The 17,482-nt window shown below is 31.8% G+C and overlaps 2 protein-coding genes across 5 annotated transcripts; one reads left to right on the top strand and one right to left on the bottom strand.

Annotated features, from left to right (window-relative positions):
• Nucleotides 1–1,901: 1,901 nt before the first annotated feature.
• Nucleotides 1,902–17,460, top strand: LOC111040270. Of its 4 annotated transcripts, none has more exons than XM_022324109.1 (13): nucleotides 1,902–2,024; nucleotides 2,107–2,646; nucleotides 2,744–3,016; nucleotides 4,864–5,178; nucleotides 5,822–5,986; nucleotides 6,477–6,761; nucleotides 10,719–10,759; nucleotides 14,706–15,146; nucleotides 15,986–16,189; nucleotides 16,473–16,668; nucleotides 16,756–16,904; nucleotides 16,989–17,147; nucleotides 17,214–17,343. In XM_022324109.1, exons 3-13 carry the CDS (start codon nucleotides 2,813–2,815, stop codon nucleotides 17,341–17,343), a joined length of 2,289 nt encoding a protein of 762 aa, XP_022179801.1. In that variant the 5' UTR covers nucleotides 1,902–2,024; nucleotides 2,107–2,646; nucleotides 2,744–2,812. The 4 variants fall into 4 exon arrangements, with proteins under 4 accessions (XP_022179801.1, XP_022179802.1, XP_022179805.1 ...); XM_022324110.1 differs by having other exon boundaries at nucleotides 1,902–2,028; XM_022324113.1 differs by having other exon boundaries at nucleotides 1,902–2,646; nucleotides 17,214–17,460.
• LOC111040271 (UDP-N-acetylglucosamine transferase subunit ALG14 homolog) lies at nucleotides 11,003–11,992 on the bottom strand. Its single transcript, XM_022324114.1, has one exon. It carries the CDS (start codon nucleotides 11,746–11,748, stop codon nucleotides 11,098–11,100), a length of 651 nt encoding a protein of 216 aa, XP_022179806.1. The 5' UTR covers nucleotides 11,749–11,992; the 3' UTR covers nucleotides 11,003–11,097.
• Nucleotides 17,461–17,482: the final 22 nt, after the last annotated feature.

Here is a 17,482-nt window from a genome sequence, read left to right as displayed (position 1 = left end):
TATATTTGTGAAATTATAAATACTACACTCAATTTGTATGTATTTCCTATTACATTAAAAATAATTATTTTATTTAGTGTCATATATTTCCTCATTTTTTTCCAATATGGCACATGGCTGATCTTGGCTGGATACATCTAAAGTAAACATTTATATACCATTTTCCTTATTCATTGCAATTCCATGTTATGTTTTAATAGAATAATTTATTCATTTTTACCTAAGTATTCCTTGCCTCTTCGCTTATCTTATATACAATATACTTATTTGAGTATATAACTATTTGTTCAGTATTCAGTATTAATTATTCATCAACATTAACTATGAAAAGTACTTCTGAATGTGAAATTAAAATAATAAGTTGTTTTAAAAATGAGCGTATACCTAGTCAACTATTTATCAAGAACGCGTAAATTCATATAGGTACATCATAGCGGATTACCGATTAGCTATACAGCCAGTAACATTGTACAGTACATAGGCGTAGAATGGGGGGATGCTAAGGAAGCTATATCCTCCCTAAAATCAAAATTCTGCTAAGCCCAACCCCCAAATAAATTCATCACGCCTATAATTATAGTACAGTAGTGACTATTTGTCATTGAACCTATACGAAAAATGAATCTGAGTGAAGACTGTATGTCAGCCTATAGAATATTTTATATTAATTATATTAGAATTGCTCTCGTATATAATAATATTAGATAGGCCATAGGCTGAATTCATTTTTTCAAAAAATATTAAATTTGCATACCTTATATTTTCCTAAAATGCTCAGTGATTTTTTGGTTACCGAATAAACTTTCTTCGTTTTCTTTTCCCGAGGGCCCTTGACTACAGATATAATAAAAATTAGGCACTCTACCCGAATTTATGGAAATAAATTGGAATTGCCACTAACAACAATTTCAGTTGTATTGCGCATGCGAGTACAGAGAGGGTTACAAATTTTAAATTAGTCTGAAAATGTGTTTTTAGGCCCCTATTACTTCTCGAAAACCCCATTTCAATCTATAAGGTCATTTAGACATCCAGCTGAAATATTAAAGGAGTACCTCATATCATAAACATACTTTACCTATTATTTATTAATAACTCAGAAATTACTCGTTCGAATTTTCATTGTAATAGATACATAAACAATCTCGAAAAAAAACTTTTTCATTATTCAGAGTAAAAAAGGTTGGTTCTCAATTTGACAATTTCTAGTTTGAAAAAAGAAATAGTGTAAAAATCTTAAGTATTTTTTAATATAATTCTTAAATACAGTTAACTTTTCAAAAACCAGAATTTGAATAAATTCATTATTAAATAGAAAAAATTGGTATGACCATGCTTGGTAAATCACATATGTATCATGTATCGATGTATCTACAACCTACAGATTTTTTATATTCATATTTTCTAGTAGTGTACGTCATTATCCTTATACGTGGTGGCGTACTGGCGTCACGGTTGCCTCCCAAATCCCAAATCCATTTGACGCGTATATAGTATATGTTCTACATTAGTGTACAAGTCCCGATGTATGTACACAAACTTAAATATGCGATGGGATGGTAGGGGGAACTGTAAGAAGGTACACTTTGCGGCTTTGCCCACCCTTACACGAAGTATGTACGTCAACCACCGAGCGCTAAGTGTTATGTTTCGTGTGATTTATTCCGGAGCGTAGGTTTATACTTTATACATAAAACATTCTACCTCATAATTCATAATATTATATTTTAATTATATAATATACAGAGTGATCCATACAAGTGGCCGTGGCCACACTAATTTTATTAGTCAATTTCTGAACTGTTCTGTATACAATTTTTTTTTTATACGTAGTTTGAAAAGAAAAATTGTGTTATAGCACTATACCTAAATTGAGTTATTTTTTAATTGTTTTGGTGGCAAATCAATATTTTTAATTTCATATTCTAAAGGAGAATAATATAGGTACTCTTCTAAAATAAAGACAATTATTTATTTATACATAGAAAAGGTATTGTAATATGATGGAGTATTGGGCAAACATGGTTTGTATGTTATTGTATTTATAATCATTTAAAGTTTAAATTAGCGGATATGGTATAATGTATATAATATTATCTATTATAGAAAATTAAAGTAGTTGAGACAGATGAGTGGACTACAATTTACGCAGCAGAGTTGAGGGTACCTATACTACCTACTCCTTAAACCAATAACTCCGACATATATAATAGTCTCTTAACTCGACTCATTTGAATTCGCTTGTGATCACGAATTAATAACTATATAATATGATGTTCAATATTCAATATACGCCCCCACATCATCAAGAATTAAAGAAAAAAAAATGCTACACAAATAGACTGGGTATAAAATATTAAGGAAAGTAATGTAGTACGTATTATATAGTCACTTAAACAACGGTTCACCCTGTATACACCCCTCATTATTACACCTATGTATATATGTAGAGGTACACGATTCAACGATTGTGTACGTACATACATACACGATTTGTGTTGCTATGTGAACGCTATATTTAGGTATATAAGACACCTACCTACAACACTGCAATATAATAAGGCGTTTGGCGCGCGGGCTAACTGACGGAGACGGGCGGTCATAGAAGGTGGTAGTGTGCGATGCCAGCACTCGTATTGTTGCACCGTAATAATAATATATATTATTTTTGTAATAATGCATATAATATTGTATAGATCTAAGTCCTAATTATTTTTATTATATTGTTATTACTGGCGTGTAGCTGCGCGCGTGGCCAACTCCGTACTGGTGCAAGTACGCCTCGGTACATCGTCGTAAACTCGTGATAATAATGCAAACCGCCACGCTGCGTCCGGACGTCCGGCTCGCCGTCGATCCTGTGTCGACTCCGGAAAAGTTTCGCTCCGGCCACTGTCACCTGGAGCTGACGCCCGTCTGGCAATACGTGATCAAGAAGAACCGGTTCCCGGCCAACGTCGACCGACAGGAAGTGTTCGATGAGCTGGCCGTCCGACTGCAGCATCCCGAATGGCAGGTCGGTGCATCGTTCGCGGTATAGAGCTGCTGCATGGCTGCTGCGATTGTGCAGTACCTGTGATATTATATTATAATATGTTGTATGCATGTTGACATGTTGTCCTACCTACGATTCCCATGACAATAGTACCGGTGAAATGTTGTAGAGGGACCTGAGATAATTGGGAACCATTTTTTTGGAGTCATTGATTATTGGGTTTGACTGGGTTTTTTAATATAGGTACGAGTGTGGTATTCAGAAAAAAAGCCCCAATATCAAAATACGGTAAAAAAAAGCCCCCTATCAACTAAATACATTTTTTACACTTTTTTATTAAAGTATACACATTTTGTAATTTTTAATTTTTAAACAATATATTATTATATTTTATCTATAGCCATATTATATCTAAACTATTTAGCCATTTAGGTATAAACATACATTTGAAATAGAAGAGATTGAAGTATATAGTAATAAAAGTAATTGACTTTTGATTTTATCTTAAAAATGATGAAGGTATTATATTTTATTGTAGACTCTATCTTAGTATCTACATCATTTTATTATACACCTCCCATATTTCTACCGTCTACGTGGAATGTTCATAAATTGACATTAAACAGTGGACATCGTACCAACAATACCACAGAGGGTTGGAATAACCGTTTTTCAAACCTCTGTGGTCATAAGCATCCTACAATTTGGAATTTGTTCAAAAAAATGAAAAATGGAAGTTGCTGCAGACCAAGCAAAATTGGCGTTAAGTAATGTAGGAGATTATGGAAGTACAAAACTTGGTACAAAACAATTAACTGATATCCGCTTAAAAAACGTATGTATACAAATTAAAAATAATGATATAAGTATCATGTACTTAATACGGGGCTTTTTTTTTTACCTATTTTGATATTGAGGTTTTTTTCCGGGGCTTTCTTTTCCTAGATTCACTCGTGTAAACTATCACGGGTACAAATAGTTTTTGTTCAGTAGCCTCGTTTAAATAAGTTAAAAACACACATTATACGCATACCGCATACGTACTTTTTATCCAATTCCCCGTTACCTTCCAAAACTTCATTATTCCAATAACTAAATAATAGTTAAGTACGTATTTATATAAAATATTAAAATCTTTTGTTTTTAAATAGTAAGTAAGCCATGTTATTCTACGTATTACGTAAGTTATTTATCGAATGGTTTAAATATCGTAATATTTTTTATTTTTTTTAGGCGTGTTTTCCAGTAATTTTCTCTTTAATTTTTACTCAAAGATACATAATAATATATTATAATAATAGGTATTATTTTTTTTTTCAGTAGATTGAATCAGCTTTCGTTTATAACACATAATTTTCACTGCAAAAATTATCCATCACTTCTAAATTATTGTACAAATCTATTTATCCATCTAAAATAAAACGATAATGATAATGATCAAATATTGTTATAACTGTAAACTAGTAAAATTTATTGCATATTACATTATTACCTACCCTCTATTTTGTTTATAAAAAGTTGTTTATGTAGTTAATACTGGACATCTTAAATTTTTCAATAACAAAAATATATTTTACACGAAGTTAATAGTGAATTATTTTATGTTTATACTTAACTTTTCTACACTCTACGCCAGCCTCCGTATAAGAAATTTCGAGTTTTTTACTTTTTTTTAGTACTTTTACTGGCTATTCGTACGAACAAGCCCTAGAATTTGTATGAAAAGTTGGTTACCCTTAAAGAGTTAATTTAAAATTAAAATAGGGGTCTGGCATGCCTTTTGAAAATTCGAAACCTGGGGGGGGGAGTGACGTAGGTACGTTATTTAAGGCTGTAACATAACATGTTATATGCGCAATATGTTGCAGGTGAGACTTCACGGTTCACGAGTGCTGGCTTACGTTGTACCAGCAGTCGGCCCACAACTGGATGCGTTGATGTCCCCGACAATACTTCCGGCGGTCATTACGAATCTTGCACACTTTTCACCGGCCCTTAGAAGTAGCTCTATGGATGCGATATTGGTGTACGTACAACACTCAGCTGATCCCGAATTTGTTCTCAAGTCCATGATCGTACAAGGATTGGATGTACCTGGTGCCAAATCAAGTCTCACAGTGAATGTCATGGAATGCGTTCCTGTAGTGCTTCAGCAAATAGTTAAGAGAAATGGAGAACGGCCTGTGAGTGTAAAAAAAAAAAATTTTAAATAATGCCACTATAATAAAATTACCGTATAATTATTTGCAAAAAAAAATTTAGCACGTAGATATAGCTGATACAATAATGCTCCTTGATTAGGTATAAAATTTTATACTTGAAATTAAGTAATGAAAATATAAATATTGTATATTTTTATAATTTTAGTTTTTTTTTGAAGGCAAAAAATCTATTTCTTTTCCAGTTGTATATTATTTATAGCGCAGTGTAATTGAGGAGCTCATTAGCTAATTCCTTGTAATAACTTTTTTCTGGTTTTACATTTTAAAAGCATAGGTATTTATAAAAGGTTATTTAAGAATGATAGATTTTATAATTTATATAGTGCTAAAATAATGATGGGATTTAAATTGTTGAAAAAATTCAAGGATTTCTTTAAAATATCGTACGAATAATGATATATTAGAACAAATACTATAATCATTTTAAATATCACTAAAAAGTTTGTATTAAATTGTTATGCTAAGAAATGTCCCAACTAAAAGTACATGATATTAAGTATTCGTGATTGAATTTAATAATATTGAGTCTAGTAAGTGTGGTTTCAGTCAATAAACTTTAAACTCAATCAATTTGAACTTAAAAGTTTAGTATATTTATTTTTAGATTGCCATACCTACATTTGTGCACCTTGTAACTGCCTTATCCAACAAGATGGTACAAGCGACATTTCAACAAGCTGCCGTTTACTGTTTGGACAGAGTTAAAGAAATTGTCGGAAGAAATAAATTTGATCACTATCTTGAAACATTTCATCCTATCATTAAAAAGGTAAATTATTCAAATTTTAAGCAATTTATTCCAATTAAATAGTGTATATATTTATGGAAGGTATTACCGTATGTCCTCTAGTCTGTACAATATTATTTACCTACTTACAACCTATACCATAGTACCTACCATATTATATTATGTCCATATAAAAATAAAAACATTTATAGAAAGCTAGAAAGGCCATACATGTTTAAATAGTAAGTCATACACTCATACTTAATAGTTAAGACTTAAGATACGCCATATACCTAGTAATACTTATAAATTATTGTGTTTAATTGTGTAAAATAAATCGTTCCGAAAAATATTTTTTAGATAATATATTATTATTATATACAATACTACAATGTACCTATACCTACCTACATTATAGTTTATACATATATAAGTATAATCAATAATCATAATATCATACATATTTTTAAGTATTTATTTAAGTGTGTTATTTCTAATTTTAAGATTACATTAAGTTAAATTTTCTTCATAGGATTTTGAAGTGTTGTGTGAAGTGTATAGAATATCTTCATCGTCTGGTCGGGATTCTTCAATATCATCATATGATGATGAAGACGATGTAGAAACTCCAAAAACACCTAGAAGAGTAACGTTTGGCGGAGAGCTTATTAAAATTCGAAGTCCTGACGTTTCTGATGACCCTGAGGTAATCAAGTCTACTGGTATTCCAATTCCAATCAAGCCTGCATTAAGCATACCGAAACACCCCAAAGATGAAGTGGAAAACATGGCAATAAAATTACCACATTCACGACAAGTAAAAATCACATTTACCTCAATAGTTTACTTTATTATACATTTAGCATGATTAATATTCAACTATTAATATCTCTATGCCTCTATAGATGCTATAATACTATATTATAATGCCAGTATACATATTTATTACCTTACCTATAGACAATTTTAGCCTTATCATTTAATAACTATATACTTAATTTAATTAATTAATTAGTTTGGCCTACCTTATATAGTGCTTTTTAATAGTACCCATTAACCATTATTTATAATTTATCATGTTTTAATCATAGTTAATTTTGTTTTTAATTGCTGGTTTTCAAATTTCAATTGACGCACATACAATATGACTGTATGAGTGTATGACGATCATAACGTGTTAATTGCCACTTTCCATCAACTTGGCATCTATGACTTTTTCACACAAAAATACTTAACATTTATAAAGTAGGTACTCGCTAAAAAAATTGAGAATCTAATATCTATAACACAATAAAATAATCAAGAATGAAACTAAGTAGACTATCACAAACTCTCAATTCAACCCAAGTTTAAAAACTGTAAGTTTGTCCCACAAGTCGCAACTTTATTATATTAGTTATTAGTGCCTAGTTATACACTTTGTTAGTAATTTGATTCCTTGACTTTATTTTAGATTTCGTACACCTATAAATTATAATACCTATGGATTTCGTTGTGATAAAAATAGGTACCAATTTACTAATCTGAATTAATGTATTTGCAGTTGGTTTAAGACTTTAAGTTTTTAAAATTATTTCAGGAAATCTACTAAGTTTTAACTATTGCATAATTGTATGTACAAAATGATTATACCTAGCCACCTAGGTAATGTTATTTTCGACTTGGATTTGTAACGTAACACATTAGCGTGGTTAACTAGGTACTTACAAGATATTTTTATTCTATTTATCTCATCTAAGTATGTATTATTATTTTAAACTACCTATCCTCTATATCGTTTTATGAGTCTTGTTAATAAAGACCCGACCTTTAATTATTTTTTCAACAAATGAAACTACTGAGATTCTATTTAATCAACTGAAACTATTTTATTTTGTTCATATAAATGTTTTTAAAAATGAATTGCGTCATACATGTCTCAGAAATGAAAATCGACCTGTGTTAGTAAACCTATAATACACAGCTTTTGTATAGATTTGAGTGCCCGATAACGTCCAAGTCTTTCCGGCTATCGTGGCGCGTGGTGGTAGACGGTAGTGTAGACATTATAAATAGGTCAACATCGAGCCATTAAGGTGTTTATCACGAAACACTATTGCCCTACATAAAGCTAAACAGGAGTTGGAAATTAGCATTTTTGCGTGTTACTGTAGATATTCACTTTTAACATGGGTACCTACTATGGAAAAGTGACGCCGCATGAAATTGGGTCAAACTAATAAGTTTTTCATTTATATGAAATACCCACCACCTGCGTGTCGGTTGTTGACTTTTTATTTATAATGGTATAAATCGGACATCAGTTTATGTATACCTAGTTCTAGTACCTATACCTACATATTACTATAACATATTTAGCGATGATACATTATTGTCTTGTATTATGTAAGCCGTAAGGTCATCTTGGATCAATATATTATAATTGTTAGGAAAATGCAGCATTTTAGGTTAATGGTAAATGACTAGTGACCATGCGAATACCCACGGTGTGTGACAGGAAATCTATAAAACAGTTTTGACCGAGGGTGAATAACCCCAATTTTCGATATTATAAAGGTGCATGTATGCTATATATGTATTATTTACCCATTATTTATATTGACTATATATATATATATATTATATATATTACACACCGTGATATTACAACTTAGGTTATTTTTTAGCTCTCTTAACTTGGCATTACAACTTTATTTTATTCTTAGACCCAATTTCGAAGCTCCGGTAGTTATTTGTATCAAAAACGAATAATCAATCAAGTGAGGCCAAACACCTTACCACCCCTACGACAATCAAGTATTTACCTATACTATGAATTACTTTTCATGTGTTTCAATTTTTCGAATTATTAGATATTTTTTTCTAAAACTTTTCAGATTTCAAACAATTTTCAAGTGCTCGTGTAGGTCCGTTATTAGGTACAACTTTCAGAAGAAAATTGGACGATAGGTACATAATATATTAAGGAATTTTCCAGTAGTTTACCAAAACTTTTAAATCAAAGGACAAAATTAAAAAAATTTTTTTTTTTTAGAATATCATTTAATAAGGGATTTTTTTCTCCACACGCTATCCTTTGTACTGGAAGGACCAACGATTCATTTGATGTTAGTATACAACTTTTATGAATACACATGTATTTACGTCCTTGTACACCCAACTATACCAATAAATCTGCAGGCGCGTATCCAGGATTATCACTTGCGGGTTTATGGTAGTGGCTAGTGAGCACCTATTGACTGAAGGTTTTTAATATTTTTTTCCCTATGAAGAATATGCAAGGGTACTCGTCTAAATTCGGTGGTCAATAGTATCTCCCATTGCAGCAAATGACAGCCAAACTTATAACGGTTTTAAATAGAAATATTTATTTTAAAATAAATTTGTAGTTAAAATACTATGTTTCTTAAATTACTAAAATTGTCTAAGATTGGTGATGGAAAATCCTTTTTTTAGCCCAAGAGGAGGCAAATCTTATGTATTTCATTCGACAAACTTTTAAATAATTTTACGATTAATGCACCCCCCCGATGTCAAAGAATAGCTAATTTGTTGTCCATGAAAGGTTGAGAATTGCAGCCAATTTAGTTGAAAATCATAGTTAAATCCTAATATTCTATATAGGTTAGGTAAATTGAATATATTTAACTGTCTTAACCTTTTTAATTAAACGTTGTGGTTCATGGGAATCTCAAGTATGGGGAAATATCATATTTCAAGTAGGTACGCTACGTTCAAGGTGGGATTAAGAGACCATCAAAAAATGGGGGTGGAACTTTGCGATGAGCCCCTTTAATATAATTAATACTAATTTTTATTATACTCAAGTGGGCCAATGAGCGAGTGAGCACCGGCTAGTTACCATTAATCCAGAAATAGCAACATGGCTGTTTTGTTTATCTCCAGCATTTAAGCACCATTTGTTCTCAATAGTTACATACATCCAAATGCTAACTTATTGGATATCAAGAAAAAAAATTTTCAATAACTTAACCTCCTCCAATTATCAGACATCCCTCATACGCGCCTGGATGAGTGTAATATTATATTATTTCTATTTACTAGATATCATTTTTATTTTTTTGTCATAGTATTGTACCTATAAAACTATAGATTGTTAACAATAGTTACTTCCTACTTAGTTTTAATATAGTACTACTCACTTAAATAATAACCAACTTACACTATTGTTGTCTTGTCTATTGATCACTTAGACACCATTTTCATCTAGAGAAGATTCATGAAAATTAGTCAAGTATTTTTGGGACTTGGCGCCTTAGTTTCATATTATTTTGTCTAATCTGAATTCTCAAAATATAATAGTTAACTGTTAGGTACCTTGTATATAATAAATGTTTAAATATATCGTATACCTATACAAAGTATAATACACGCTATACATCATAGATTCATAGCTGATTAATTCAAGACTCTTGGAGTTTCTTGACTACTAATAAATCATTGGTTATCAACTTAGATTTAGGAATGTAATGTTTAAAGTTGTTTACACTTTTAATTATATTTTGTCTATACCTACCACATGCACAATAAAATGAAATTATCACATTTTTTTTGCATGATGTATTCACTTTTTGTTGAACATAAATTACCTATACTGTATACATTTGTTTACACTACAATAATAGTATAATACAATACAATATAGGTATTGTTGATTATACCATTTGTTTATTAAATATTAAAGTATTGATTTTTAATTTTATATTAATTACATTTTATAATCATTTTTCACTACTGAATTATTGTTTTTTAGAGAAATTATAAAAATATGAAGATGGACAAAACATTTAAAAAGTGAGTACAGAATAAATTTAAACATATTATACATTATTCAACATATTAACTTTGGTTATTTTACAAATATATAATAATTTATGGGTATAACATTTAAGCATTGTAAGCTCAAGATTTATTTTATTTATTATATAATTTACTATTTATTATTTGATAGTGACCTTCTGATCTCTATTATTACCTCTTATTTAATATTAATTTTGAATATTTTGTAAAATCAGGAATTGAGAATATAATTCATAAACATAGTTTCAAGTTTCAACACAATATAATATATATATATTAATAATTTACATAAATAATTAAATAAATTAAATAATTTACATTAAACAATAGATTCATGAATTCAAACCTTCATCAAGATAGTGGACTCTCTGTCCATATTTTTGTTTTAATTCAGGCCATTGAACAATTATTAAATCGGCAAAAAAATACATAAATTTTCCAGTTAGGGATAAAGACTTAACGCGGCAGATACTTTCTACAAATATAATTGATGTATCTGCATAATGGAATAATTTCATCATGAAAGCAACCAGACATACAGGAACACAAGTACCTGGTCCATTGCATAAAACCAAATCTGGTTTGAATGATACAACCACAGGCACAGTAATAAAAATTGCATAAACAGTTGAAAAAATAGATGTTAAGTATGATTGATTTACATGTCTTGATCGTGGTATAGTTGCTATGGACCAATCTAAACCAATTTCATCATTTTCTACACGGTTACGGCTTGTTGTATCCGAATCAGCTAATAGATACAAACGTGGCATAAATTTCAACTTGTTCATATTGTTCATTAAACGCAACATTTCAGCTGTATGTCCGCCCGAACCAATGACAATTAATGTCCGAACAGGTAGTTTTGATTCTTTAAGTGATCGTGTATTAGTTACACGTTGCAAAATTATATACATAAGACGACCAGAAAAGTACGCCGAAAATATGGTTGGGATCATCAACCACATAATAAATAATAACATTGTTATAAATATGACTTTAAAATTGGTTTTATAATTTACATCGTTACATCAAATTACATTTTGAACTTAAAGTTGCAATATTTTAAATGTTTAATATGCGACTAAAATTATGAATAACAGCTCAAAAGAAAATTTATGTTTGAAAAAAAAGTACACGGTTTACTACAAAATGACATAGGCTGAGAGACGGAACGGGGACACAAATTCTTGATAAAACGTTTTAATAATATGATAACATATATTCAGTGATAAAGTTACCAAGGTACCAACATATTTTAAACATATTAAATACAAACCATATATTCGTCGATATTATCACAGATTATATTAAAGTAAAATTAGTAAAATTAATAATTAATAATTTATAATTAGTTAAATTATTAGTTTAATATAATCTGTGATATTATCATAGAACAGGAATTATAGAATAGTTGGTACCTTTTATTACGTTATAAATATATATAATAATTAGAGAGCGGATTTCTAGGATTTTACATATTTTTTGGCTTTATACAGATCAATTTCTACGAAATTCGTAGAAAAAAAAATATTTTGCATATTTAAATATTAACGAATATTCAGCACATATTTCATATTTAAGAATATAGTATATTTTATAATTTTTTCAAAAAAAAGTCATATTTGTTAGTTTCCAGAGTTCAAATATTTCGTTACACAAAAAAAAAAAATAAATAAATAATAGAAATTTTCCTAAAATTTGTTTATGTACCTAATTGAATTGAACATTTATGTAATTTGTTTTATTGTTTTAAGTGTGACTGAATTTATTTAAATATGGGTGACAAAATATGCAAATATTATAAACTTATAAAGTTTAACGTTAACTTATAGCTTATAGTGTTATACTATATATTTTACATAAAATGTTTATATATTGTAACTGGTGTACAGATTTTTTAATTATTTCTGTAAAAAAATCGCATTAAAATGTATGTAATTCCAAGGGTGATTTGGATTTTTTAGGAAATATATACTATTGTCTGTTGATCATTATTCATTACTATATGTCTGTACGACTGTACCTATAACAATTAGCAGATCTAATGGACCAAGGGGGCCTGGGCTTTTTTCTCCCCTTAAATTCTCCACTGCTGATAAGTGATAAGTGATACCAATGATGCCACCAACATAATATACATTTAATATATAAATCATATTTAAAGCTATATAGTACATATTGGCTATTACCAATTACAAAGTATATGATAGTCGGGTCAAATCGAATGACGAAAACATCAACAAGTCCCCCTGCGTATATATTTAACACGTGTATTCATATACCTATATAATATAAAAGAGAAAAATAGCAGACGACAATCCACCCCCAGTCGGGGCCGGTTGACCGTTGACCTTGTTTCAAAATCCAATCGATCGCGTGCGTCCATAACTTAATACACCTGCAATAACGTATTATATATACATATCATCAATGCGTGCATATAAAAGTCCACTCCCCCTTGCAAGAACCAACAGGACCCTACACCGCTACAGCACACAATATCATATTATTAATATATTATTAGGTATAATAAGCTATACCTATATGTATATTATATTTACATAATATATCTATGATTCCTATTATTATATATTTATATGTATATACCTACCTTAACCGCGTGAGTATATTTTGTAGATGTGTGATGGTCGGCACATCGCCAGTCCGTTTTTCACATTACCGTGCCGCTGACGGCTTTTTCGTTCTTTTTTTTTTTTATCACGAGACACGTCCATCACTTCGCAATAATTTACAATTATGTTCCGGTCTTGTTTCTGTTGCGGTCTCGCTCCTCCTCGTCGTCGCCGTCGAGGTAGTCGTGTAGCGTCTCCGCCGCCGAAAGAACGCGTCGCCACGCCGGTCCTTACCACAATGGCAACGGCTAAACGCAGATACAGATTTCACAATTCCGTGCACCGGGACAAACGAAATAAACTGCACCGTAAACAGATATCTCTCAATCACACCGTGTTTGTAGTGCCCAGGCACGTACCGTCGTGTACGCCGACCATCGTCGAGTAAGATCTTTACACAAATATGACAGGCTTCATTAAATATTTTGATCTATCGTATTTTCCCCGTACGACCATAGTACCATACATGCATTTGGTAATATTTATGAAAATGGCACCACTCCAAGTATGAGTTGAACTTTCAAGTCACGACTATATATATACCTATATTGTGTAGGTATATTATGCTACATAATTTATGTGCCAAGGATAAGATTTGGCTATATATGACGGGGATAAAACCTAAACATATGTGATGTACCACTGCAATTACAGGAGCGAGACTATTTTTAAGGTATAACGAATGTCATACTTAGTTCATCTGTGAAACGTGTAAAAAATTGGTAGGTATAGGTACAATTGGAAAAAATATCCACCTATTTAGGCTATAAATGGCACAATAAGGTTAAAAATTCTAGGAGAGCTTTAGTGCCACCAAAAAAATAATGTAAGTTGTAAGCAAGACTTAAGATATAATGAAGTGTAAAGTATACATACCTGTATAGTATAATAATTAATAGTATATACTACCTATATCAATGTATGCTAAAAATCTCCCCGCCTCCTTATTGCACCAATGAATAACAGTATCTATATATTTTAAACAGCAAATCTACATTTAAATACAAGTATTTAATATAATAGTTAATTTTATACGTATACGTAGGTACAATATACCTAATCTTAAATCTACTGTAGTCGGTACTACCTGTAGATCGTAGGTATACACTAGCTAGAATTGTATAATAATACTAAAAGTCTAAAAATAGTGAAAAAAAATTAAAATTTGGAAAAACTGATGGGCTTGTAGTTGCTCAAGTTTTGGACAAAACAAATAGGCATATAGGTACCTATGCGCCTATAATATTGCCCTATTATATGGTAATATTCATAAATGACAGCGAACCTGAATTTTTTTTTATCAGTTTTGAGTCTTCTGTGAAAACAACGTTTTCCATGACCGTGGTGCCGGAGACCAACAGACAGGAACACAACAATAGAAGATTATCCGACACAGACGATAATTCCCGTCGGACGGTCATTCGTCCGGCCGCGGAATCGCCGGGCGGCGGAATTCAATCGTCGGATGGCGAATATGACGACCGACGACAGGCTCCGACCAACCGTATGTCTTCGAATATTCAGGTCGAAAAATCTGATGGCGGCGCAATATTGGGAACCCGACGGGTCGACCCCGACGATCGGCTTCTGCCAAAACAGCAGCCAGTGACTAACGATCACAAAAAACCTCCGACGCAGTCTGACAATGATTGCGACGCAGGTGTCTTCAAACCGGCAAATGTTAAGATGCAGGGTTCTACAGCGAGCATATTAACTGAAGGCGCAGACGTTCAACCACAAAACGAGTGAGTCCAATTACTCCATACAATGCAGAGCAGGCTGTAGTCAACATTTGTTTTTATCGTGAGGGGAGGCACTTAATCTGTTCCCTAGTTCTTGTACACTTGTCTCCAGTTCCCTTTCCCTCTATACATATAGCCACGGCACTGATACAATGTACAAACCCAATATACATATTTTATACCTATTTTGTACACGATGTTATAGTCGCGGTACGAGTGTACGACTATGACAAGACTAGTCCATCATATACATACACTCATCTTGGGATTTTTTCTATAGAGATGCTGGATGACCCCCTCTCGACCCCGTATATATTTATTCTTATTTATAATGTATATTGTGTATAGTTTACATACGGTTTACTGTTTACTAACATTTTGGGCCCCATGAAAACATTTTCTTGAAAATACGACAACAAGTCTAAGGGAGGGATCGACGAGTATTGTTACACCGGCTGGTACCATGTTACCTTATTAATTTAGAAAAACAAACCTGTCGGTTCATTACTATTTAGTATTTTCATTATATTTTTTAGTTAGACGGTAAAAAAATCCAATTGTTGTACGTCAGTACTCAGTTGTTTCGCAAGTGCTAATGATTTTTTTTAGTATTGAAAAATTAAATATGATTATATGAACACATACCATTAATGTCAATTACACACAGGCATAATATGAGATAACTGAGATAAGTCCACCAAAATTATTCACTGGCTTCTGTCTCCTTTGGAAAATTAACACGCAGCAGCATTTAGAGGGGAGGCCACTGACATTTTCACATATTACACCTCGAAGTCTATCTAGGTTTTTAATGAATTTATTCGTAATTTGTTTACTCACAGTAAAAAACCTGTGGCTGAAGTAAAACCTACGAAGTCTGTTGTGCAACCACCTGCGCCACCAGCAGCACCAACAGTTGAAAGGAGGAGGTCCGTCGGAACGAATCTTAAAAAACGATCTAGTGAAACGGGACCAAATTTCACTCCGTTCAATGAACCTCAAAGAGCTCTACATTTGGTTTCTACTCAGATCAATAGCCCGGAATGGTTTGTACCTAGTGATGGAACTTACTAAAATATATATAATCACAACTTTGGCTGGTAGTGAAGGGAAGCATAGGCGCTTAGCTCCTCCAAATGAATGCCTATATAAGCCTCCTTTCTCAGAAGTAAAAATAAGAAATAAGAAAGCTTTTAGACCAACCCCATTCATTCCACAAAAAGATTAAGCACTTTATGGTTCTTGTATCTGGCTTAGGTATATACCTAAACATTGCATTTATTGTGTCATTGTTATTCGATTAACAAAGTATCTGATACGTTATGACAGGGAAGCGGCCGTCACGGGTCTACAGAATATTTCACGACTGTCCATGTTTCACAGTAAAGAACTGCGTCCGGGTTCCTTGCAGCCATTCGCTCGCAATGTAGCTAAACATATTAAATGTCTCCGATCTCAAGTGGCACGAGCCGCGTGTACGGCTGCGCAGAAAATGTTTTCCTACGTACCGAAATCAATGGAACCGGTAAGTCGACTACAACAACTAACGATCCGTCGAGGTAATAAACAGACAGTCAAATATTATTTGAAACCGAAACATTTTTGTCTGTAGGACGTTGAAGAAATCGCATCGGCACTGTTTCCGCGTACAGCCGACACCAATAAATTCCTTCGGGTGCAAAGTTCTGAAGCCTTAAATGCAATGGTCGACAACGTAAATCCCGTAAAATGCGTGCATGTTATCACAGCTAAAGGGATAAAGTGAGATTTGCCGCATCAGCTAAAACAAAATTGGGTATAATATAGAATAAAGAAAATAATTTTTACATATTTTAAATATTCTAGACACGGAAATCGAATGGTTCGTGCTGAAGCGTGCCGTCTCTTAGCGAGAGTGGTCGATAAACTCGGAGTCAGTGGAACTCTTCATTTACCAACAGATGCTAGAGATGCAGTGATAACTGCTGCCACTAGCATGGTATTTGACAACACGCCTACTTCTCGGTAAGTAATGAATCTCAACTATAACACTAATTATTGAATATTGAAATATTTTTCTTGTGTATTTAGTCAAGCCGCTCAACATATATTAAGCAGATTGAGCGAAGATCCGAGAGGTGTAGCATTAATATCATCAGCAGCTTCACCAAATGTAAAAGCAACATTAAATAAATCGTTGTCAAGAATATTTCTTAAATGAAATATTTTTTTGATCAACGAATTATTGGTTTGTTAAAATCAAATGAACATATTATTATATTTTAATCTATAACATTTTGTACGATATTCATAAAATATTTTTTTTTATTATTTTTATTTTGAATGGTAATATATATTTA

The sequence above is a fragment of the Myzus persicae genome, unplaced genomic scaffold (genome assembly GCF_001856785.1).
Source record: "Myzus persicae strain clone G006 unplaced genomic scaffold, MPER_G0061.0, whole genome shotgun sequence".
Lineage (NCBI taxonomy): Eukaryota > Metazoa > Arthropoda > Insecta > Hemiptera > Aphididae > Myzus > Myzus persicae.
The sequence above is the reverse complement of the archived record's forward strand: the minus strand, read 5'-3'. Positions and strand labels throughout refer to the sequence as shown.